We start from the raw sequence: 27,145 nt of genomic DNA, 5'->3' as shown, positions 1-27,145 counted from the left end.
AACATGAATGTGTGTGCATAAACACACACACACACACACACACACACACACACACACACACACACACACTCCTGCATGCATTCACATACAAGTATAATAACTGTTTTAAAAGAGATCTGATGAATATTAGTAATTTCATGTCATGCTTGACTCTAGGTAATGTACACTAACTACTATCTTGTTTTTTCTCACTAAATAATAAACTGAAGTCAAGATATATTTCCCCTCCTAGTCTCGTACCTTGAAAATAGTAAAATTCAGCAAAATCACTTTCCTCACAGTGTCTCTAAAGCTATTTAAAGCACTGTTGGAGTATTCTGAAACTGACCATCCACCCAGCTTTTATTGAAATCTTTCTGTACTTTAACTGCTCTACAAGATGCCTCCTGAGACCTTCTTTCCACCACGCATCAAAGCTTCATAAGCTAAGCAAGATTCCATTTCTTCCTGGAGCAGTTGCTGTCACTGAACTTCATGGGACTGACAGATTGCCCTCAGAGGGATCTCTCAGATAGATTCTGTCATCGTCTTAACATCTTGGCTCCTCTCAGACTTCCTTTTCCATTCTGTTCTCTGTGAGCATCCCACGTGTGTTTCTTAGAACAGCAGCTGCTATTCACTACTGTCCTTAAAAGAGCAGAAAAGATGCTGGGAACAGTTAATGAAGTTGCAGATAATTGGTCATTTGGACCTGTGCCTTTAGATGTGGTATACTAAAATGATACAATGTGAATTTTTACATTTTCAGTTCCTTTTTGGTTATTTTTAAATATGTACCCAATGGTTGATAGAAAAAATGTTTTTTCTAAAGGAGAATTTTATTTTCATATGGATCTTTTCCCCAGGCACTACCATTTACGATAACTTTAATAACTGCTTTATTACACTGACATAATGAAATACTAAAATAAATGATACCAGTATCAAAATCATAATATTATCTATAGGTTGTTGGCTCTGAATAATTAACATCTGTTGGAAAGAAGTCCACATTATCACTATATATACCTTCCCTATCAGTTCAGATTACATAACTCAGTATATATTAATTTGTGCTAATTTTAAAAGGCACATTGTGTGTAGCATGCCAAATTCCAAGGCTTTACAAATACGAGCATCCACAGTTTCCCTGTGTGATGTTAACGCAGGTTGAAGTCAAACAGAATGGCATCAGATACAGATTTACATGGAGGCTGTTGTAGAACCTCTCCAGGACTCAGTCCCATCACAAAGTGATAAATGTATTTAATCCCTCAAAACTGCTTTTATGAATTGGAAACACATAATACTTGTATTTAATTTTTCCTGATATATAACATGTAGTAAATACTGAATTAAAAGTAGGTATTTTTGCTCTTATTCATTCTCTAGTTGTCAAGTTAAAGGCAAAACCAGTTCAGATAGTAACCTCAATACTCTATGAAACTAAAGTTATAAATTGGGAAGAAAATTAGTTACCAGACAAATTTCTTTCTTCACAAGTAGCTGAAGTGTAACTTCAGTGTCTAAAGCTAGAATATATGGTGCACTCCCTAAAACTGTTCAGCCAATGTAGACACAGATTTTCTACAGCACCATTAATAACTTATTGAAATCCCATATGCCCAGAACTTCTCTAGGGACACAGCAGAAGGACAAGGGCATATGCTAAACTTCCTCTTCCCTGGCTTAGCTACGTACTCCAGCAGCAAGCTCATTTGTAGAAGCTTCCAGTACTCTGCTGTTTGGCTTATAGACCCGAACTTCTCAGTTAGCAAACCAGCTTCCTGGGTTGCTTCTACCAATGTTGCTCAAGCATGTCAAACAGCTTATAGAATGAACTTAGGAGACAGGACTTGCACAGTATAATCCTGATAGATCACTTCTAAAGCTAAACATGCCTGTGAAGGTGTGTGTTTGGGATATTGAAAATGGGTGCACTTAGATGAAAGAACAATGTTTCATAAATGATACAGCTTGCTCATTGGGATGGGCTCTGCATGTGGCCTTAATGGGGTGACTATAGTCAACTGCTGATATTTGTAGATTCAGATAGCCAATTTCCCTAAGGGCCCCAAAAGTGTGATCTTGGGGACTCAGCAAAGGCCTATGGGCTAGTCACAGTTCTCATTAACAAGCTGTGAAAATGTAATGGCGGCTGATGTGATGAATTTCAGAAATGCTTCTGCATGCCTTTACTCTTATGTGTCTATGCTGTTATGAATGGCAGTGTATGGGTCTTCTCGTTATCCATATCTGCTTTTAAAACTAGATAGGCAGACAGTTGATAGAACCCAGAAAGACCAAGGATTATTAATAATGTGTAATGTACACAGAACATGTACTCAGACAATGCTATCATCAGGAGTCTCTCACTGCCCTTCCCATTCTAATGGTTTATCACTTTGTGTGACCATAGAGTGACAGAGAGCAAACTATACTGTGTCTTTCACTAATCAAATGAAGCACCAAATATAAATGTAAAAAGTAAAAACAAAAATACATATTTAGAATACAAACATATCTGCTAAAATACCATCCATGTTCATTGAAACATCTTTATAACACCATTTCAGAAATATTTGACACAGGGAGTCACCAAACTTATTTTCATATAAATGGACTTAAAAGCAAAAATCACTTAATCATCTCAAAAATAAAGAAAAGGCCCTGGACAAAATGGAACATGATTTCATAATAAAAGTCCTAGAGAGTAGGACTAGAGAAAACATACCACAGCATTAAAAAAAAGCCATGTATGACAGACCCACATCAACATCTTCCCGAATGGAGAAAAACTTGAAGTCTTCATTAACATCAGGAACAGGGCAGGGCTGTCCAGCATCTCCACTGTGCTTCAGCGTAGCACTCCAAGCATCAACTGGAGCTAAAGGGCAGGGAAAGAAATTAAAGGTACAAACAGGAAAGGAAGAGGCCAAATTATTTCTATTCACAGATAATATGATATTATACATAAATGCCCCCAAATTTCTACCAGCAAACCATAAACAATCAACAATTTCAGGAATGTGACAGAGTATAAAATCAACTTAAAAATCAGTTGATTTTCTGTACATTAACCACAAACACATTGAGAAAAAGCTCGTGGACACACTCACAGTAGCCTCAAAGACAGTAAAGTTGTAGAACAAACGTTACCAAGGAGGTGAAAGACTTCTGCAATGAAAACTTCAAATCTGTGAAGAAGAGGTTGAGGAAGACATTAGAAAGTGAAAAGAATTCCATGCTCATGTGTTTGTAGAATTAATATTACAAAACTATCATTCTACCAAAAGCCATTTAGAGATTCAATGCAATCCCAATCAAAATGCCCAGAGCATTCTTCACAGAAATAGAAAAAAAATCCTAGAATTTGTTTGGAACCACAAAATAAACCTCATAGCCAGTACAATCTTGAGCAAAAAGAACAATGCTAGGATAATTACCATTCCAAATTTCAAGATGTATTATAGAGCCATAATAATAAAGCAGTATAGTAATGGCACACAACAGAATTGTAGACAAGCAGAACAAAATAGAAGACCCAAACACAAGCATACATAACTACAGCCATTTAAAGGCCATGATGAACAGGCCCTTCAGGGACTGGGAAGATGGGCCAGCCCAGGCATGGTGACTCATGTTTGTAATCCCAGCACTGTGGAGGTAAGAGACTGACAGAGCCTGGAGATTTGCAAGTCAGCCAGACTATGTGGTGAGGCCCAAGCCAGTGAAAGACCAGCAGAATGAGACACATCTGGTTGTCCTCTAGACTGCACACATAAGAACACCACCACTACACACACGTACCCACACACCAAAAGGGCACACATGTATGTGTGCCGTGTGTGTGTATGAGCGTATACATGAGCGCGTGCGCGCACGCGTGCACACACACACACACACACACACACACACACACACACACACACACACAAATCTCAACTGCGTTGAATCATAACCATATAGTACTACTCAACATACATTGTTGTCTGAGTAATTCCATTAAACAAAGAGTAATATTGGCCTTTCCATGTCAAGTCTTTGATCTGGAACATGGCTCTTCTAAGCTATCTTCATCAATTAATTCCTTGGGTCCCATTGTCTTTGTGTAAAAGTATCCTTAAGTGACATGTAATACTTTAATTGTTTCTTGCTCTGATTTATAACATTGTGTTTGATATTTTGGATGCAAATTGGTTCTAACCCTGAAATTTTTTTTTCTTATGCAGGAGGAGTCTGTGACCCTGGAGACTCTCATGAAAATGACATTATTTTATATGCAAAGATTGAAGGAAGAAAAGAACACTTCACACTGGATACCCTTTCCTATTCCTCCTATAAGGTACAGATGAGGACCCTTGTGCCATATGACCTTCCTCATAACTCTGAAGCCACATCCATAAAGAACATGCTGGGCACAAAGGACTCATCTCTTTGCTTGCCACCCCAGGAAATTGCTAGATTTTTTTTTAAATGACTTGGGAATTTTAACATTCATTTTTATTTCTGATACAAATGAAAACTCAGATTTTGTCAGGAAGAACAATACACAGAAACAATAACGCAAAACCCAAACCTCTGACTGACAGTTATTCCTGTCCCTGAGAAAGCTGTAAAAGTGACTAATTATGCAGCTTCACAGCCTTGCTTTTAGACATAATGAGTAGAGTCCCGCATTGGAAATTTCCAGACAGAAGGCATTGCAGTAGTTCAGATGACTGTTACCCTTACATTTTTCTTTTCTAATTAGAGCCCTTTTCCGTTTGCTTTCTGGATATAGGACAGGCATTATTTCTGGTTATTTACAAACATCTTGAAAATTATGTGAGATGCTTGTCATGGGTGTGAAATTTTTTCATTATATCAATATGTGCTGGTCTCACACCACAATCATTAGCAGTTTTCTCTCCACATTGATAGCAATGTGGATACATTACAGAACTTGGGGCTAGAGAGAAGCCTCCATCAGTAAAATCCTTGCTCTATAAGCAGTAGTACATAAGTTCAGACCCCAGAACCCAAGTGAGAAGTTGGGCATAGTGATGCATACCTACAGTCCAAATACTGGTGAGGTGGAAACAGGATCTCTGGAGCTTGGCTAGCCAGTCTAGCTGAATTGGCAAACTGCAGGTTCAGTGAGAGATGTTGTCCCTAAAGGGGAAAAAGTGAGGAGCAATTGTTGAGGAAGACACCTGACTTGAACCCTGGGCTCATGTACAAATTTGCACACTCACCCATATAAACATATACACACAAAATAAACACATAAACAACATAGGGAGCAATCAGAGAAAAATATTCAACAAGTTCAACATTCAATTGTAAACTGATTGATTGCACTTGCAGTATCATTGTGGACTACTTTTCTAGCAGTTAGTTGGTGGATTTTACCTGCTCTGGTCTTGTGAATTCTTCACACCATACACATAGACGTAAATTATTACATGTTGATCTATTGTCTATGGCTGTTTCTGTTTTGAGTCTTATTTTCAAATTTTCTAGTTGAGAAAAACATTTATATTATACAAAACTACTTTTGAAAGCACTAACGATAAAGTCAAATAATTATTCAACTGCCTTGAGGTAGACAGTGTGGATGCACACTGTTAATATTCTGATCATTCCCCCCCTACAGTTGCGCCTCCCTGCCTGTAAAAGGAAAAACTCCGCCCCTTCCTCTGCCCTCTTCTGCTTTTCCCATGAGGTTCTCACCCTTCTCCCTCTCTCTATTTCCCTCTTTCTCTCCCCCACCCACACCAAATAAAACTCTTCATGAGTGCTGTCTGCATTGCATCTCTGTCTCTCACCCGCCATGGGGCACCTTGGCTCTACCCACCAGGACCTCCCGCATACAATATCATAACACACATACTTGATCAGTCACACACATAGAGCCCCACTGTTCACACAGGAGGAATTTTAAGTGATTGAAATGAGTTGCCCTTGAAGATAGAATCTTCCACATGAAATAACAAATATAGCACAACAGTCATTGCCTGACACTCAATGAATTGCAGGTACGTATTCAGTGATTGCTACATAGAATCTAAGAGAATTCACATTGACTAAACAGGAAGGATTGTAAATAATTTGAGTTTCCTTTTTCTGGAAGGTTCCATCTTTGCTTTCTGTTGTCATCAATCCTGAAATTCAGACACCTGCTACCAAATTTTGTCTCAGGCAAAAGAACCACCAAGGGCATAATCGGAATGTCTGGGCAGTAGACTTCTTCCATGTGCTTCCTGTTCTGCCTTCTACAATGTCTCACATGATACAGTTTTCTATTAATCTGGGGTGTGGAACGCATCAGCCTGGAAACAGGTAGGAAGCACACTTAGTCCTAGTCCCGTGGGAAATGAGCATGTGTGTTCTTGGCCATTGAATTAGAGAGAATTTGTCAGTAGGTTTCTGTATGGGTTTTTAAAGAAATGTGTATTAACAAAATATGGATTCCTCCTCCTCACTAAAAAAGTTATTTGATTAATAAACAGGAGGGATGTGACTGGGTAAACTTTTTGGTGAAAATAGCTTCGTTATGAGAGCTTGATATCAGAGGTGTTCGCACATGCCATGGCAGCACCCATTATAACAGACTGATGAGAGAGAAGACAAGATTGACATCCTCCTGGTGGCTAGTGACCCCAAATAATAGGTGTGGAACTCAATTAGCACTTCAAGGGCTCCTCTGTTTCCCTTGTGTAAGTGTTGCTCAGATCCTCTGTAAGAATTTTTCTGGTCTCAAATGCTCAGGATAAAGTGGCAGTGTATGAGACATGGTAATTGCCTTGCTATCTATCAAGTTCAAGACACAAACCCAGGTCACTGTGTGTTGTCCTTCAAACATAGCTTTTATGGCAGCAATCCAACCACTTGCCCTTTGAAGGCTGGTCAGACTGTAGTGAGAGGCAGGACACAGTTCCATACTCGCGGACTTATTTAAGATATTTGGCTAGAAATAAAAAGAATCATTTGAGATCTCTTTATCCCCTTTTTGTTGTGGTTTCTCTGCTGTTATTAGTGTCAGCTTGGAGTTTTCTACCAACCATGGGCGTTCCTGGACCCTGCTCCACACTGAGTGCTTGCCTGAGGTCTGTGCAGGCCCCCACCTCCCACATAGCACTGTCTACTCCTCTGAAAACTACAGTGGGTGAGTAAACATGCTCCAAGGTTCAATTAAAAGGTTGAATCCATATTGTGCAATAAAAAACAGTGAGTAATTTGAAGACTAGGCATTTTATATAATAGTTAAATAAACTGACTTCTCCTTAAGAGTAGTATTATGAAAATAAATGCACAAATATTTTTGCTAAATCCTAGCATGACCACACTTTATGAGATCAGTTATCCTTTATGTGTGATACTTGTGTTTTGAATTATATGGTCTCATGGTTATTGCTTTTTAAAAGACATTGTATTGCTAAAATACAGACTTAAAATGAGTAAAAGAAAGAACTTTTTAAGTTAGACTTGGTCAGATCTTACTCTGCTATGTGTAATGGTGCTCAGTCTCACTTTCCACATAATTTAAGGTCCACCACACACCCTTTTGTGGACTAGTATAAAATTAAAGATGACTCTGTAAATCTTTGCCAGCTTACAGAATAAGCACTCAGTAAAATATTTACAAGGCCGGCAAAATTAAGATACAGACTCTACAGGTAAGGGTAAACACTTCATTAATTTGGGTGTTCTTGCACATGCGCAGAAGCAGGAAGCTCACGGCATGTAAGTTAATTCAGAGATGGGAACATAGCTGCAAGGCTGATGCTGGGCTAAATTTCTTGCAGGTGGAACCGAGTCACAATTCCCCTCCCTAACGCGGCACTCACCCGAGACACCAGGGTTCGCTGGAGACAAACTGGAGTAATCCTCGGGAACATGTGGGCAATTGATAATGGTTCGTGTCTGCACCTGTCACAATCACAGGCCATTGATGTACACTCTTCCTGGGCTTTTGTCAGTCAGCGCACACATCACATTTCTAAGTCATGGTCTTGCGATTCATTAAACAGCCTTTCTTCCCTTTCTCCTTTGCATTCTGTTAGAAGCCTGCGGATGCACAATCAGAAAAAATAGGCTGTGTAGTCAGCAATATTAGATGCTGAAATGTTTCAACATACATAATTTTAAAATGCTTAAATCCCTAAAATTCAAATTCACAGTTGATGACAAAAGTACCATACTGCATGTATTAAAATAAGACCCATTCTTCTTAATAACTTCCATAACATCTGGGTCGCTTATCTTCTGGTTCCAGACACTATGCAGAGAGGGGAACATTGTCTCTAAGATACTCGAGAAACCTACCCTGTTTTCAGAAAATGGCATGAAAGAAATATTTGGATATCCATAAAAACTGTTGACTGGACTGTCAATCATTCCTACACAATTTAAAAGCCAGTATCACTATGCTACAGTATACATGTGTGTGTGCAATAAGAAACAATTATTTTAAGCCATTAAGTTACAATGGCTTTTACATTGTTATTAAACGCCAATAGTGTTTGCTTGTTTATTTTATCTTAAGTTCTAGATAGATTTGTAGAAATCTGAGTGAAAGTTTATACTACAAGGAAGAAGAAGAGCCCTGGAGAGGAAGACACTAGGAACAGAAGGAAGGGCAGAATGTCAGTATATAGGCAATTTAACATACCCTCTGACTTGGTTTGTCCTATTTTATAAAACCATAGTTTAATGCTGATTTTCCATGTACTAATCTTATCTTTCTTTATCTAAATAATTTAAACTCTGAGAAACTAATTGCATAAGGTTCTTAAATTTTGAAGATAACTCCCAGGCAAGATAGCTTACCCATATGCCAATATGAAGTCTATGTGATCTATATATGCCCATGATATTAAACGCAGTGTATAAACGAAACTATCTGAGGTTTAATTTGTTAAAATAAAGTTTCTCCACTGGTAGAATATTTTTATAGCATTTTAATTACCACAGCTGCTAATGGGCTCCAGGGTACGTGCCCACTGGGCAGTAGGATATGAATAGATTTTTCCTAGTGTCGTTCTATTTAAGAGTTCTATAATGAATCTTTATTACTTTTAATAATCACAAAAGAAGTTTAAAAACTAGTAATAAAGTGAAGGGCAAGAATGAGGAAATTAAGAGCATAATGAAACATATGTATGCCTATGTACAAGTGGTCCCAGTTTCCTAAAAAGCAATTACAGCATGGTTTGGGGTTAGGGGGTGTTTACTGCCCACTGCTGACCACTCAGCACCATGTTTGCATCTCATGGGAAAGTGCACATGGTTCATGGTGGTGGCATAGTGAGGAAAGATTCCCTTCAGTTCTGTGCTGTGTGAACCTTTCCAAGAATAGGCTCCAGCCCCTGGCATGTTCACAGGATAGAAAGAGGACCTGCATGTCTTCCAGAAAGAACATCCCTGCCATCTCTCCCATTTAACTATCAAATCCTAGAATTACATCAAGGAAATCTAGAGAAAATGTGGAGAATTGTGTCAAGGGAGATATATGGAGAAAAACATTAGCACAATGTCACAATTTTGTTGAGCACTTCAGAAATAATCCTGAAAATAATTCTTAAAAAATGGAAAATCCTAGAGTAGGCTATTTCTATCTTATTTTTACTTCTCTGACTATGTTGATGAAATAATGAAGTCAGGAGAGGATGATAATTGAGTGTAATTTTACTGTCTTTGAAAGCCTTATGCTATTGATGATTTTGTTTCTATGAAGGCTTTTCAATCTATGATGTGGTGTTGAGGCCCCAGGCAGCATCCAGAGTAACTGCATGTTCTTTCCTTCAGCACATGAACAACATGGCAGGAGAGTGGTGGTGGCTGTGGTGATTACAGCCACATGATGCAACACTTCCTGAGAAAGGTCATCATTCCACTTTATAGAATGGAAACAGTGAGGCTTAGTCAGGATAAATCATTTACCCAAAGTTTTCCGGGCAAAGCTAGAATGTAAACTGTGGTGATATTGTGTTCCCCAAAATATTATGCACCCTAATAAACTTATCTGGGGTCAAAGAACAGAACAGCCACTAGATACAGAAGCTTGAAAATGGTGGCACTCACGCCTTTAACCCAGCATTCCAGAGGCAGAAATCCCTCTGGATCTCTGTGAGTTCAAGGCCACATTGGAAACAGCCAAGCATGGAGACACACGCCTTTAGTCCCAAGAAGTGAGCCTTTAATCCCAGGGAGTGATGGCAGAAAGCAGAAAGATATATAAGGCTTGCAGACCAGAAACTAGCAGCTTTTAGCTGGTTAAGCTTTTAGGCTTTTGAGTAGCGGTTCAGCTGAGATCTATTTGGATGAGGACTCTGAGGCCTCTAGTCTGAGGAAACAGGATCAGCTGAGGAACTGGTGAGGTGAAGTTGGTTGTGGCTTGTTCTTCTCTGATCTTCCAGCATTCATCCCAATACCTGGCTCTGGATTTGATTGATATGAACTTTTAAGATTCATGCTACACTATGATTAGCTGATACCTACAGCCAACACTTTTAACCAAACAGTGTACTATCTAATCACTTCTAAGTAGGCAGTTCCCTTCAGCAAGAGATTTTGCATTGCAACTCCTTAGATTTTTCTGCACATACTAATTGGGTGCTCCTGGGAGTTGAGGCCACAGCAAAGTTTAGTTTAAAGTAAATTGTTGGAGTATTTTGATGTAACTATAGGACAGAAAAGAAAGTGATAATTTTTCATGCCTGAAACTGAGTATTGTAGACCCTTAGCAACCACTGCATCTCTGTTCCTAATTGGTTTTCTCCTGTTATACTATTTGTCATTGATTTTGCTCATTATAAAATTCTTATATCTTTACTTATATTAAAGTCTTACTTTGTAGGCCTTTTCACTATTCAGAAGATTAGACTTTGAGTCTATACTATCACATTGTCATTCAATCCAGCATTTAGTTGGGAGACTATACATTATGGAGAAAGCTTTGCTCAACAACAGATTCTTTTTTGTTTGTTTCGTTTTTGTTTTTTGAGACAGGGTTTCTCTTGTAGTCTTGGTGCCTGTCCTGGATCTTGCTCTGTAGACTAAGCTGGCCTCACAGAGATCTGCCTGGCTCTGCCTCCCTAGTGCTGGGATTAAAGGCGTGTGCCACCACCACCCAACTCAACAATAGATTCTTAATGTTGTTCCGTATTTCCAGGGAAGAAGAACTAATATTTAGAAATATATATATAATGCTCATCTATGGTACTGTATATTTTCTCTCAGGTAAGAATAGAAATTATAGTTGTGGCCCCTCCACTTTGTGATGCATCAAATAGATCTTTCATTTCTCCCCGAAGGAGATACACATTACAGGACATCCAAAGCACAAGCACTAGCAATCTGTCTGTAACTGTTGGGGCAGAAGACATTGCAGTAAGGAATGTAAATCACACAGCCCTCTTCCTGTGAGTACAGCATTAAAATCTTCAAAGAATGAAATGGAAATTAAAATAGATCCAGCATATTGTGACTAAGTGCTCTGACTGCCTCCTGGCTCCCTACATGTCACCTCGGATACACACAACAGGCTGTGTTTCATGGTCATTGCTTTCTAAAATTATATTGGTAATTTTCTTGGTTTTTCCAATTATTTCACCACCTTTTACCTGACTTCTTTCTCCCTATAGTTTATATAGGTCCATCGTGTCTCAAATTCTGTTCTGGCAGAGGACAATGCACTCGACATGGTTGCAAGTAAGCATTTAAAAATACTGTTTGGTTGTCCCTTTATATATACACATTTATGTTTATATACATATATTGAAGCCATGAACCATTTAAATGTATTTAATATTCTTTTTTAGAATTTGAGTTATTCTTATAAACTAAAATCAGGTTACTCGATGTGGAATCACTCTGTGTGTGTGTGTGTGTGTGTGTGTGTGTGTGTGTGTGTGTGTGTGATGTATATGTAAGGTGTATGTGCATGTGTTGAGCAAGGGAGTATATGCAAAAGCCAGGGAAAGATATAGAGTGTCCTCATTTTATCACTGTCTGTCTTATTCCTTTGAGATGGGGGTCTCTCACTGAACCTAGGACGAGGCTAGCAGCCAGCAAGCCCCAGGGACCTTCTGCTCTGCCTTCCACGTCACCTGGATTGTAGTCGTGTATGTGACTACACCTAGCTTCCTATATGTGCACCAGCAATTGGACTCAGGTCCTCATGCTTATACAACAAGCACACTTACCCACTGATCCATCTCCCCAATCCTCGAAATGAGATTTAAATATAATTTAAGTACAATTTGGAAGTTAAATTAATTGATAAATTTATATTGGGCTAAGTTGTAAAAGATGTAGTATCCCTCATGTAAATTTGTAACAAATCCAAGTCCCTCATAGATGGATTGTTAGCTTTTCTGTGCATTTTATAGAACATGGTGCTAACTATGAAGTATGAAATAATATACTAATAGGGTAATATCCAATTGCCACCAGTGAGTTGTGTTATATTAATACCAAGAACAGATAGTCACATTTATTATGTCATTTCTGTATTAATATTTAATTCTAGATCTCTTGTGAATTCCTGAAGCCACAGGCCATCTTTGTCATAGAGATAAGTTCTCAACACCTCAAAAATAACTAATTGGGTAACTAATTAATGAACAGACAATTTACAAGAGAACTTTGAACCTGCATGTATAGAAATTATGAGACAATTGTAAACACTAGGATTAATGTGTTGGGTTAATTTTTAAAGCTGTATTTTATTGAATTTAATTAACAAAGAGATCACTCTGTACAATTAAATATTTTGTGAAGTATGTGAGGAATTGAGAATTTTCTATTTATACTTTAAAACTAAATATGAACATCTAATGTTTTTTATTGGAGGAGTCTTGTGTGCATCCTGAGGTGTGTGAGTTTTCAACTGTGTGTATGTTTGCACGCATGTGTGTAGAAGTCAGAGGACATATTGGGGTTTCACTCCTTAGGAACCACTCACCTTCATTTTCAAAAGCAGCTCGCTCGCTCTCTCTCTCTCTCTCTCTCTCTCTCTCTCTCTCTCTCCATCTCTTTGTTTCTGTGTGTGTGTGTTTGTGTCTGTCTGTCTGTCTGTTTGTCACTCTTTGTCTCTGTCTCTCTAGTCTATGTGTGTGTATCTGTCTGTCTCTGTCTGTCTGACTCTGTCTCTCTGTGTCTGTCTCTGTATGTCTGTGTTTGTTTGTCTCTGTCTCTCTCCCTCTTCCTCCCCCCTCCTTGGGTTTAGGGCTTCCCAGCTAGGCTACACATGCAAGCCCCATGTGTATGGGGATCCTCCTGTCTCAGCCTCCCAAAGACTAGGATTTAAAATGAGCACCATGATGCCCAGTTTTTATGTAGGTGCTGTGACCACACTCAGGTTCTTTTGCTTGTGAAGTGCACGCTTTGCTCCTGCCCTGAAGTTGCTCATTAACTCTTTGAAACACTAGCTATGTTTCCTCAAATTGCTGGGTTTTTCTCTTATCTATAACGAGGACATTTTTTTTAAATGCATTTCACATAAAATTAACACAAGAGAAATTTTAATTGTAGGTCTATGCTTTTAGAAACTTTTTTACATCAAAAATTGTCAGGAATAAACATCTTCTCTTTCTAAAGTTTTACTGAGTAGTTTGACAATTGGAAAATTACTTTTCTCCATATTCTGGTGATATTTTATATAATAGTGATTACCTTGGTTCTTCTGTGGATAGGCTAAATTGAACTACTGCCTCTTTTTCTGTAAATATACGGTTTATTGTGTTGGAACAAAAATTACACAGAAAAGAAATTTATATTCAATGTCACTTATACTTTGGAAGCAAATCTTGAACTTGGAGCTTCCCCACTTAGCTCTAATCATCATTATCATTATTTTCTTTCCCATAACACTTTCTGGCTTGGGGCTGAATTTCTAAACTGAAGTTCACTTACCTAGTGAGCCCAACCCTGTTGCGGACCCTAGTGAGAAGGGACTGTGGGGACACTTCAGGAGTATTACCCGTGTATCTCAACAGTGGGAGTTTTTTCCTGACATACAGAGTGAATACATGACCACTTTTAGAGGTAGGTAGATGAACCAATAGTGGTCATGTTCGGAGTCTGATAGTTTCCTGTCATTCCTAAGTCACCAATGTGATTGTTGGATAGCAAAGAATCTGCTGTTTGTCTTTAAGCGCAAATGGAGTCTCTGTTGGGATTCTGTCCCAATTAGACAATCTTTTTAAAAGTAGACTTACGGAACTATTTCATGGGAAGAGACTCCAATGTGCTCTGCATCTAAATGGCCACCTCTTTCTCCCAATCTAGTTCGAAGAGAACATAGTTAAGATGCACAAAGTATATTTACCCTGAGATGCACTCTGCTAGACTTATTGGGAAACAAATTCCAATTGCTTGCCATGGTAAATCACACTTACACTTCTTGTGCGTCCAACTTAGCTGATGTTTTCTAGTCTGTTTGGAAATTGCTTGGTGACTCAGAGGATGAATATATCCATGAAATAACATGTGTAGAAGCTGAGGCTCATTAACATGAACAATAAATAGGCATTTTCTGTCCTTCATTTTTCCCTAAAGCTGTTTGTGTTGCCAATAAAACCTTTGAACTTCATGCTGTATTAGTTCTCAGCATTTTAGGGCCAAGCTTGTTAACCTGACAAAAATGGTGTACTTGCAACACCAGAAAATACAGTGTACAACAAATTTGGCTTTTTATTTCCACTTGATCTCACATTCCGTCGACCCTGTAGAAGGCCATTTGTAGGCCTTGGTTTCAGAAACACTGCCAGAGAGCATTCTCCGAGTTGAGCCATAACATCTACAAATTAGGACACTACTGTGTGGGAAGGTTGTTTTAGACATCAGGAAGTTTAAAGGCTTTAGTAAAAATGCACCTGCACCAAAGACACTGATTTCATTTTATAAGTCAAAACTATACTAAAGTTAACTAAATTATAAAAAAGTTTCCTACATTCAAATAATAATTCAGCTATGATGGAGAAGTTTACTCATTGCTAAAAGATGGAGCGGTTACAGCAGATGAGGGGTTCCTTGCAGGTGTCACACAGGGAAGCAAACCCCATAAAGAGATGAGAATGAAAACCCAGTGCAGATGGACTTTGTCAACCTGGATCAGACTTCAGGGTGTCTAATGTCAGGGAGTTCATTGTCAGCATCTTTAAACCAGAGTACAATTTGGAAAAATGTTTCCAGGCAACAAGCAATCTAATTCCAGGTGCACAATAATGTTTAAGGTGTGACTATGTAGAAACTCTTGTAGAAAGTACGTGTGACCATGAGGGTGGGATCTATAGCTAAAAGGCCTAGAATCAGTGTGGTCTCTGACTGATAGCATAGAGGTCAGCAGGCCATAAAGTACGTGTGACATCTCCACTAAGGATGGGTAATGGTCTAGGGAAGAGTCTGGGATAATCACTCTGGGGAATGTGGGTGAGGTCTGCCTCTATAGCAAAATGTGGGTGAGCAGATAGCAAGAAGGTCATCAGGTGGTTAACAAAATCCACCCCCCTCCCCAGCCTTCTAGGCAAGAAAATGGGTATTGTATGTCCTCCATTGAGAAGAAGCCCCTGTGTGTTTAATATCCCCAGTTTTCCCTGATGCTTCTCTGTGAGTGCAAGGATCTTTGTGCCCCCCAGCAGGCCACCTGACATAAACACGGCACATTCTCACTGAGCAGTCAGGCATTGGAGAGACAAGTTGCTTTTTCTTGAACCACTACTAAATTGGGAGCCATTGAGAAGCAGCAGTTCTACTGAGGACTTAGTTGCATCTAGGTCAGAGGTGTGCAGTTTCCCTTTATAATGCCAGACTAGGTATGAGATGCTTAAGGAAATACTTGTTTTCAAAGCCTCAAAATATGTAAAATAATTCCTTTCATAATGTCACATTTACCTTTGTTCTATGAAGAAACTCATTCTAGATATTTTATAATAAGTGTTTTATGTTGTTTCATAAAGTTTATAAGCATTATGAATAAAATCATATGTGCTTACAAGGATTTTAAGTTGTCAGTGTGTGCAGATTTGGGCTCATTTTAGGTAAGTGCTAACACTGGTCAGAGGTAAATGCTGAATTGTTTTAATTGTAGCTTTTTACAGGAGGGCCCTTCAGAGATTAAATTCTCCTAAAATATGTACAGTCAATTGGCCCCTATCAAATTTTCAGATTCAGTATTCTGAGGCTCATTTACTGTTCACTCAATCCCTGGTCTCTGGCCCCCACACCAACAAGCTCAGGAACGTCCAAAGGATAGACTGTCAAGCTCAACAGGCTCTGAAGGACCCACAGCTTAAGACTCACCTCCAGTTCATTTCTTTCAGGTGTGACCCAGGATTTTCTGGCCCAGCTTGTGAGATGGCATCCCAGACATTCCCAATGTTTATTTCTGAAAGCTTTGGCAGCTCCAGGCTTTCCTCTTACCATAACTTTTACTCTATTCGTGGTGCTGAAGTGAGCTTTGGTTGTGGTGTCTTAGCCAGTGGTAAGGCCCTGGTTTTCAACAAAGATGGGAGGCGGCAGCTAATCACATCCTTTCTGGACAGCTCACAGTCCCGGTGAGTGTGGGTGGGCTAGAATGTCTACAGAAAGCATGTGGTTGAGTTTGGATTGATTTTCAGTTGTGCTTTTTTCTTTTATCAGGTGGATATATCTTCTCATCTTTAAATAGGCTAGAAGGATGCTTAGTTTATTTAGACTTAATTTGCTCTAGTTTTTAATAAGCTAGAAGATTCACCAGTGACTTTGAGCTACTAATGACTGACAGTTTTTTAAAAAATATGAGATGTTCACATCAAAACTGTGTTCTTAAGCCAAAGGCTGGTTAATTATTCATGTAGATTATTTATTTGACAGCTTGCAGGGGCTGAATAGATTTACTCTACATTGCCCCTTCCCCCAATGCCTGATAAATAATGAAGGAAAGGAATGATTGGCATTTTAAGTGTGTATACACAAGTACATAGTATACAAATAGTCAAGAACATAGATTTATTTTATGGGTACATCTGTATATATAAAATACATACAAACCTCTTCTTCACTTATTTTTACATCTCACAGTACAACCACTTATACTTATATTTTATAAAACAGTGACTATAAACCTACAGGTTTTGAGAAATTCATTTAAATGTGTTTGAAATTCTTTGAAAACAAAACCTAAGTTTATCAATAATAATGTTAATGTGCTAATTAATTATGAATGACTTCTGTCTAGGTTTCTCCAGTTCACACTGCGGCTGGGGAGCAGGTCTGTTCTGAGCACATGCAGGGCCCCTGACCAGCCTGGGGAAGGAGTTCTACTGCATTATTCTTATGACAATGGGATAACATGGAAACTTCTGGAGCACTATTCATATCTCAGCTATCATGAGCCCAGGTATGTCAGAATACATTGACAAAGATGGGTAGTGTAGTATTTCCTTCCTGGGCTGAATCACAATTCAATTTTACAATTTTGCAGATGGCCAAATTGTATAAGACTGTATATTCTTCTATTATAATGAACAATTAGTAAACTATATTTTTTAATCTATGTGTTCCAATGATTTTGATACTTCAAAGAAATGTGTTCTTATATTTTGAAATGTGCATCTAAGGAAACTACTTTGGTGTTTAGGAAAGATATATGACCAGTACTGCTATGCTCACCTATAATGTAAGTTATTAAAAATAATTTTATATGATACTTATTTACAAATACTGTTAATATTTGATAACATTTTGTTATAATAAATTACACATAAACATTATGATAATTCATTAAATCTGTTAACCAATGTGTTTTAAGTTTTTCACACAGTAAAATTAACTAGTAAGCACAAGTAAATTTTTCTTGCATGTTCTGAGTCCCTGACAATGGCATGTATGAAGATAAAAATATAATCATTTCCTCCAGCCACTTTTATTTCTCTCTACTTTTGTGTGTTTCATGGCTATACACACCTGAAAGGGTACCATCATTCAGTGTTGACAGAATAGTCCCCACAAATATTTCAGAGACACTCCACCCTGCTAGAATACACACGAGCTCCGACATGAGTATCCCTTGGAAAGAACGAAGCGGGAGAAGGAGGGGAGCCTTAAATAAGGCGTTGGTGTGCACACTGTCAGAGGTGAGCACTGTGTCTCACCCACCATCGTGCACAGAGAGCTCACACTGCTTCCTTTCCGGGAAGTACCTTTCTCCTGGGATATGAGGAGGCAGGCTTCAGTCCTCAGAGTTTGCCCTAGCACCATGGACCGATAATGCATGCTACATGTTTTACAATTTTGCCAGGGGCCACTCCCAATTTTAATCATTTGCAAATAAGTTAACAACTTTGTATATACAATGAAGTAGTATGCAACAGAAACAATCACTCACTATTTGTAACTGAAATGTTACACACTTTAACAAATTTTAAATGTCCCAGCTATGTTGGATACTTTCTTCATACATGTAAAAGTGTATAGCTAAAGTCCCTTCATCCCTCAGAGATACACAAGTCCTATAGAAATGTCCCAGGGATTCTCCATAGTTAATATGAACCAATCAATTAAATAAGAAACAACACGATGAAATCATGAAGAAAAAACATTATCGTCCTAAGTGAACTTGACCTAATGCCCAGCTTTTTTCTGACAAGGATGGACACCTTCAAAACTCAATAATCAATCTACAGTGTGAAATTTCTTCATCTTTGTTGACATGAAAAACAATGACATATTCAATGTGCTACTGAAAAGGTGTGTTTATCTTGCCCACCACTTGGCAGCAACATTCTTCTCCTAAACAGAATCGAGGCGGCTCTTCAATATTAGGAATGTGTATAGAAGAGAAATTGAGATCAGACAAAAGGTTTTCTTTTTCAGAAGAATATGGCAGTGCTAGCAAAACACTCATTTTCAACATATGAACATCTAACCACAAGACTCCTTTTCCCTCTCTCTCTCCCTCACAAATATTAATAAAAGCTGACATGGCAGAAGTGGAATTTGATACATTCTTCATAATAAATAATACAAACCATGAAATTTTTTCATAGAATTGAATATATCTTCATGCCTTTAGCCATTTAGTCTATTTTATTCAGTATAAATTGCTTCCTGTAAGGTGCTTTGAATCCTATATTATCGCTTAATGCCATAGTTGTTCAGAAATGAAAATGGGCCATATGTTGATCTTCTAGCTAGCTCACCACTATAACTAAAGGAGCAACTGTGATTCATTCAAAAATACAGGAACTATCTGTTTATGTACAAAATCTGAAAGCTCATAATATGTCTAATCTGAAATAATATCTTGTGAACTAATTGGTACTTTTATTAGTGTAAAATATTATAATTCTGTTAAACCTTAATTTTGTTTCACCTTTTTTCTTACTTGTAAGTGTTTGTATATTCTAAAATTACTTAAAAAATCAAATCTTGGTCAATTTTTATGCCTTGACCATTTATTATGTTTGATTCCTTATTTCAAGTTACCCAATTCTGTAATATATATAATTATCAGACTTTAAAAAAAGTAATTTCATGGCCAGGCAGTGATATACATAACTTTAATCCTAGCTCTTGGGAAGCAAAGGCAGGCAGACCTCTGAGTTTAGGGCCAGCCTGGTCTACAGAGGATAGCCAAAACTACACAGAGAAACCTTGTCTCAAAAAACAAAGTCATGAAGGCTGAGGGAGGTGGCTCAGTGGATACAAGGTTGAATCCCCAAAACCCACATAAAAGCTGGTCAACTATGGCAGATGAGTGTAGTTCCAGTGCTTGCGAGGCAAAGCTTGGATTTCCTGTGTCACACTGGCTCGCGACACCAGCAGAACTCAACTCCAGGTTCAGCTAGAGACTGCCTCAATGAATAAAACGAGAATTGATAAATCAAGCAGGACACCCAACGTGAACTTCCGGCTTCCACACGCCTGTGCATTCATCTGCGCACATATATAAACACACACACACAGGCCAAAAGAAAAAGAAAAATGATACACCACCCACAAATGAACAATTGAAGCAAAAGGTTAACTTAAGTCTCTGTATTCTCGCTGAGTAATATTTTAATCCAAGTTTCCATAGCTGTTCCAACCAGCTGCTCTAATATGTAAAGAGCCATGACGTCGTTAAAATCCCCCACCCTCTTGGCAGATGTGATGTGAAGTAGAAGACCAAGGATCAAGAACCAAGGTTTCCAGATCTTCCAGCCATTTAGCTTCTGCTTAACCCCAAAAGGGCTGCTTGGCCTCCCTCTCCCTCTGTCGGTATTCACTGGGGACATGTGTCGGTATTTACTGGGGACGTGCATTGCCACTGTGTGTCAGCAACTGCTTTACATATTGACATGTGGATGAAAGATGGACAGAAAGGTTTCTAGCCCTGGCATGATGTTTCTATCCTAAAGTCACATGTGCAGATGCTGAGGCACAGAAAGCAACTCTCCCTCTGGTTGTAGAGCCATCAGCCATTAACTGACAGCCCAGGACCCTGACCCAAGAGTCTAACTACAGACTAAGAAGTGTAGCTCCTTGGTTATGAAAATTGATCTCTTTGATTACTGTTACTGCGTATACATAAAACATTCAATTTTTAGCTATTTTTAAACTAATTTCTGTTCATTGGAGAGCTTATCTGCATTTTAAATTATTAAAATAGAAATTATAATTTTCTAATAATACGATGCTAATCAAATTAAATTAAGTCAATGCTTGATATTTGCATTATTTCAACCAGTTGAAATGTAGTTCAATTGTTTAGTTTCATTATGCATATTATGAATAAATATTTGTGCCTGTATAATAAATACTATTAGAAAAATAAAAGTGAAAACTATCAAAAATGCTTAACTTAGCTATCTACTTATATTAACTGTCATCTAGTTAGTCCTATTAATAAGAAAGTTATCAGATTATGGAAACTTTTAAAACCATAAATGTATTTAGATATGTCTTTCTAGTTTAAGTTTTATAAATTTATGTTTTTTAATTTATACTTCTGTGTTTCTATATTGATTTTCCATGATTTTTTTAAAATGTGTTTTCTCGTGTTTTAGAAAACCTCACCCAGTTATTACTGTTATATAACCAGTGGTGGCACTCATATTTTTCTCCCCATATATTTCTATACATGCTGTTAAGGGAAAATAGATACTAATTTTCAGTAGATAAACCACATTTCCAAGCTATAGTTTTAACACTTTTTGCATGAAAAAAAAAATGAGAAGCAGTCTCATTTCTCAGTAAAGCTAACCTTGGACAATGAAATTTTAAATACTTCAAGTTATCTATATAGTCACTTGGCCTAGAAGTGAGTGAAGTTTTTCTTTCTCTTTACTCACTGAACAAAGCCTCCTCAGACCCTCCAGCATGCGATCACTGCAAGCATCTCTCCTGGAGTTTAACTGCACTGATGGAGACAAATGTTCCCTTGCTGCTCCTTTCTCATCTCACCGGTATGTGGGTGTGAGCAGCATGGTCCTGTGATTTATGGAGCTTTCAAGCCAGTGTCATTGCAGAGGCAATTAAAGTGTGGTTTCTGCTGCTGTTACAATAATTGCTCCTTGAAATTAGATATTATTCTTAATTTTCACCACTTGTCAAATACAGGTTTGTTGTCATGATGTTGGGGCACAGCTACTGACCTATGTTCACAGTGGTAAACTCAGGGGACAAGAGAGCACCATGCTCCCATCTGCCTCAAAACTCTAATGTGTAACAAGCTACTCATAATCAACACTTTGCCAGTTTAAAAACTACATTTGAATGAGTTACTTTCTTTGAGAGCCCATGAATGAAAATGCAATCACATTTTTTGATATGTTTAGAAGAAATTGTTGGAGAGGTGCAGCAAACCACACATCTCAGAAGAATGTATCTGATAGAATCATTTTTAGTACCATACTTCAGGGGTCAACTGTTTGACTAATTTTTTTAGTACATCCAATCTTGGAGATTAGAGTTTTAAATACTTCAATTTATTCTATTGCTGATTTGGCTTGGAAGTGAGGTTTGTAGTATAAATATTTATAATTTAAGACAGCAAGATATCTGAATTTTAACTTTTTCCCTTTAGAATAATCTCTGTAGAACTACCAGATGATGCAAGACAATTTGGAATCCAGTTCAGATGGTGGCAGCCATACCATTCTTCCCAAGGAGAAGATGTGTGGGCTATTGATGAGATTGTCATGACCTCTATCCTGTTCAACAGCATCAGTCTTGACTTTACCAATCTTGTGGAAGTCACTCAATCTCTGGGATTCTACCTTGGAAATGTACAGCCATACTGTGGCCATGACTGGACACTTTGGTAAGGATTGTTGTTACAACTTGCATTAGTAAGCAGAGCACATGGATGAACTTTTAGTTCATTCTGCACTTAGTCTGTTGAAAAATATTGACTGAACATGGTACATTACAAAGTTAGCACTGGGGCTGGAGAGATGACTCAGAGGTTAAGAGCACTGGCTGCTCTTCCAGAGGTCCTGAGTTCAGTTCCCAGCCACCACATGGTGGTTCACAACCATCTATAATGGTACCCAATGCCCTCTTCTGGTGTGCAGATATACATATAGACAGAGCACTCATATAATAAATACATTAATAAATATTTATTTAAAATTGGTGCTATATTTATGTCTTCAAAATGAGGACAAAAACAGAAAATTCACAGATTTGAATAAATATAACATTTTATATTAATTAATTTAAGATTTTTGTCTCCAAAAATTATATATAAAGACACTCTTCAAAAAATACTAATAATTAACGTAATCACAATATTATTCCTTCATTAAGGACTATGATGATCATACTCTGTGTGATATTACATTAGTGACTAGTTTATTAAAATTTCTTATAAGGAGTTCTGTTTTCAGGCTGTCATAAGAAAAGTTCCAGAAGCTTGTCAACCCTGATTTATTAACTTACATGTCCCTTTTAATCCATTTTCTCATCTAGTTAATGACACCAGTGGACGTTCAATATTGAGGGATATCCTAATTAAGATAGTCATTGTTTTTAAATTTTCCTTCCAATGGTCACTTACAGATTTAATTATATAACAAACAGTAAGTAAATAATTTTAAGTATAATTAGTACTTCATTAACACCACTAAAGATAATCCAACAGTGACTAACAGTGTGAGGAGCTGGTGACTTGCCAGGGAATCCTCGTGGTCCCTCAGAAGAGACTGCCTTAGAGCCTGTCGAAGTAGAGCATGACTGAAATCCTGGCATTTGAGAAGTGGGAGCATGGGGATCAAGTTCAAGATCATCCTCAGCTATACAGGGGGTTTCGGGCCAGCCTAGGCTACTTACATGAGATGGAGGCAGAGGGTTCAGAGACAGAGATTACCTTTGGGAATTTGAGAAGGTGGACATGATACAGCTCACTGACTGGAAAGTTGAAAAACAAGGAAATTCCAGACATGTGGAAATCCACAGGAAGAGAAATCCAGCTATGAGAAATTCTGTGAAAAAGGGTGCTAAGACAAGAATTCCTGAGCGTAGTGGTGGTAGAACCCACGTGTTGAGAAGATGAATGTGTATCAAGAATGAAAGCCAAGATATGTTCGGAGACATTACAGTGTCTTCTAGACCCAAGTAATTCCCAGTTTAAGACTTGGGTCTAAATGATGATCCCACAGCCTTCGCCATTGCGCCCACTGCCCCTCTCTAAATTCCTTTTAAACTGTAAACATGACCAAGGAATCACTTCCTAAGAGACTTTTAATTTCTATTGAGTCATGATCAGGCCCATTTAATTTCCTCCACATGAGTCATGCTGAATGCTAATCATTGCTATTGCCTCCAGAGAGAGTATCATAAATGACCCATCAGGAACCTTATCGTAATTAGAGGTAAATTTTACACACCAGTGCACAGAAAATTACCTTTGATTGGAACTGTGCATGTATAGTCACATCTGACACACAGCAGGCTAAAATTCTAGCATTGAAATGACAGCTAATGGAATGGAAATACAGCTGGTCACTTTTGCTACAAGCATGTCAGACTAGACACAATGAAATTTCTACTCCAACAACTTGTGATAGTTAAATCACATCTTCTATTTGATAGCTTCAGGTGTGTGTGTGTGTGTGTGTGTGTGTGTGTGTGTGTGTGTGTGTGTGTTTCTCATTTCTAAGCCTATAGTTCCAAGAACTCAAATAAAAGAGGAAAAGTAAACAAGAAGATATCAGATACAGACTAAAATAAATTTAATAGAATTTGATGCTTCTGATGTTTGAGTGGCCTGAATTAGCAGTTACTCAGATTGGTCATGTATCATAAAACATATCTCACAAGATTGTGTAGTAAGATTTTTTTTAGCACTTAGCTATAACAAAGAGTCATATAATGAATGCAAGTCTTGTATCATGTTTATTTTCATAAATAGTTAACATCTGCTCAAATAAACTCCAGAGTTGCTGAGCATTTTAACTTAACATTTGAGTTGAATGCAAGATAACCGCAGTTTAATTTTTGTGCTTTGATCAAATCCTATGAACAATATCCTTTCACACAAGTCTGATGAATATTCTTTACTCACCACTGCTTTAATTTGTGCAGATTCATTTACTTTATGAATACAATCATAGTAATTCTAGAAAACCAGGAGGAAATATAAATAATTGTACTATCCTCATGGACACCCTGAGCAGCCCTGTAGGAGTTTTATTAAAGCAGCATGTGAGCAATCCGACTTGACTTTCTGATGTTCTCTAAAGCAAACCAGAGTTCTCTTGGTCATGAGACATCAGAGGAAACACTCTGGCAGTGATAATGAGACTAGAGAAACACATAAACCAACTTTAAAAGGACATGAAAAACGGTTTACTGTTTATTCAACTGAAGCAACATGGAAGGTCTCAAACTGCTCCCATTTTGTAACTCAATGAGTTAGAATAAAACTCTTTTTAATGACACTGTTTCTCTATTCTACTGTTGAGAAAGACATTGTCTAAAATTGGATGCAAGCTTGTTTGGCACTGTTTTTCAGAAACACTTATTACAATATAGAAATTTGGGAGATGATATTGCAAACTATGTATTATTTTCCCCCAGTCCTTAACAGTAGTGATCATTTTTTCATTTAGCTTCTTTTGAGCCTGTTATCTTATTAAGTAAAAATTCTTTGAATGTATTTGAAAGCATAGCCTCTACCCTACAATGACCTTGTTTCTCTCAAGGGAAATGTAGACACGGTCTGTACTGAAAGACTGGTGTTAAATTAATGATTGTTGGCTCTTCCCAGCTGTGTGTTCATTTGGTTCTCATTTTAGACTCGTGACTTTCCATGAGCATGGATTGTTGTAACCAAGGCTGTTCTCCAGGGAAAATGTGGACAATTGCTTTTTCATTAGAACTATAATTAATATGCTGTAAATCACTTAGTGTATGCTGTTCTAAACCACTTTTTTCAGTAGGGAAAGAAATTGCTTCTAATTCTTGGCAATGCTTTCCTTCTATTCATTAAATCAGAGTCTGTATCTGCTTTCATTTTTTAAAATGATTTTGAAATCTCCTACAAATATTTTTTAATCTTTTCAATTGAAATAGAATCACATCGCTCACCCTAACCTCTCTTCCTTCCAGCCCCTCCCAGCTCCCCTCTCTCAAATGCTTCTCATGACCCTGTTGAAGTTGACAGCCTCTTCTTTGATTGTTATTGTTACTTACATACATGTATGTATGTATATGTCAAATATGTCAATATAAACTGCTGGGGCCATTTTTAATATATATATATATTGTTTCAAAGCTGACCACTCTGCATTGGACAGCCAATAAAGTAGCTCGTCCCTTGAAAGGCTGACTCTCCTTCTCTCTAGAGTCATTTTTTGCCTGTAGTTTTTGTTTAGGAGGGGACCCCATGAAAATTTCTACCTACACATAGCATTTTCATTAATAATATCATTGTTCTGGTCCTGTTTATGTAGACATTCCTAGGGGAGGCTATTCCACAGCAAACTTCCTGGTGTTCTGGCTCTTACAATCTTTCTGTCCCCTCCTCCGTGATGTATCTACCATGCAGGAGCTGTAGATGTATCTGTTGCATTGTGTGTAGTAGTGGTTCTCTGTAATGGTCTCCATATGCTGTGGTGGCCTCTCTGATGAGTGGTGATAGCTACAATTATCTGTGAGTGTGAGGATAGGATTTAGACAGAATGTAGTAAGGAATTATTCCGGTCACGCAAAGCGGCAGTAGTTGAGTCTTTTCTACATTCCATGACTGCACTAGCCCCAAAAAGCTGGCTAGGTTTCTAGTCCCAGGCATGATTTCCCTCCTGTTGAGTGGGTTTTAAGTCCAACTAGATGGCTGTTGATTGCCACTGACATTTGATTGGCACTTACTGCAATTTTATGTATATCTTGCCGTCTAGTCCTTTCTGTGGTTCCCTAGGTGTTGCAACTGGGCAGAGCTGTTTCTTCCCATCCTTTTGCATCTTGAGTAGTACTTTCTGGAAGTTAGACCACAGAAATGAGGCTTTCAGGTCAGTCAGATCCTGCTTGAGTCATAGGAAGCCTGTGTCACAGAGGCATACCCTCAACTCCTGAGAAACAACCAAGGCCTACATAGATAATCTTTGCTGTTAGAGGAACTCATAAACTACACCGACCAACCATTTGAAGGGAGGTGGTTGCATGATGCTGGGGTTTTTGTTAGACTGTGGTTTTTGTGGGGAACACAGTGCATGCACACACACACACACACACACACACACACACACACACACACATATTTAACTAAATACAAAACAACGATTCCTTAAAGCTTTATCAAATGACCTTGATGTTATTTGTTCCTTGTCCCCCACTTTCCCTTCTGTACTAACCTCCCACCCACCCCCAGTTGGAACCCTCTCCACATCATTCCATATTCCACTTTATATCACCTGCACCCTACTATTCCCCTCCAAAGGCACCCCCAGCTATGGTCCCTTTATACTTGATTGTTTTCTGTGGTTATTCCATGTAATATATTCATATCTGAGGATCTAAAGCTAGGAACCACAGATGGAAGAGACCATGCAGCCTTTGTCTTTCTGGGTCTGGGTTACCTCGGTCAATATGCACATAGGGTCACAGTGGAACTTTCTGAGGTTTGCAAAGATTGCTCGTGACTGACACATTAGTGATAATATCAAAGGGTATTAGCATCCCTTTGTCACAGCTAATGAATTGACTCGACATGCTG

General features: G+C 38.1%; 1 protein-coding gene across 3 annotated transcripts in view; it reads left to right on the top strand.

Moving 5' to 3' along the window:
- The window catches only part of Reln (reelin), a 459,087-nt gene that overhangs the window by 299,039 nt on the left and 132,903 nt on the right, over positions 1-27,145 (top strand). For 2 of the 3 annotated variants that reach the window (XM_036180358.1, XM_036180357.1), the window contains exons 13-20: positions 4,212-4,324; positions 6,095-6,303; positions 7,001-7,129; positions 7,770-7,879; positions 11,610-11,676; positions 16,290-16,523; positions 17,186-17,347; positions 22,016-22,252. In XM_036180358.1, the coding sequence (XP_036036251.1) occupies positions 4,212-4,324; positions 6,095-6,303; positions 7,001-7,129; positions 7,770-7,879; positions 11,610-11,676; positions 16,290-16,523; positions 17,186-17,347; positions 22,016-22,252 (1,261 nt within the window). Of the gene's footprint in view, positions 1-4,211; positions 4,325-6,094; positions 6,304-7,000; positions 7,130-7,769; positions 7,880-11,609; positions 11,677-16,289; positions 16,524-17,185; positions 17,348-22,015; positions 22,253-27,145 lie in introns of those variants that run through there. The other variant, XM_036180359.1, reaches the window with a different exon arrangement.

Source organism: Onychomys torridus, chromosome 3, assembly GCF_903995425.1.
Source record: "Onychomys torridus chromosome 3, mOncTor1.1, whole genome shotgun sequence".
Lineage (NCBI taxonomy): Eukaryota > Metazoa > Chordata > Mammalia > Rodentia > Cricetidae > Onychomys > Onychomys torridus.
The sequence above is the reverse complement of the archived record's forward strand: the minus strand, read 5'-3'. Positions and strand labels throughout refer to the sequence as shown.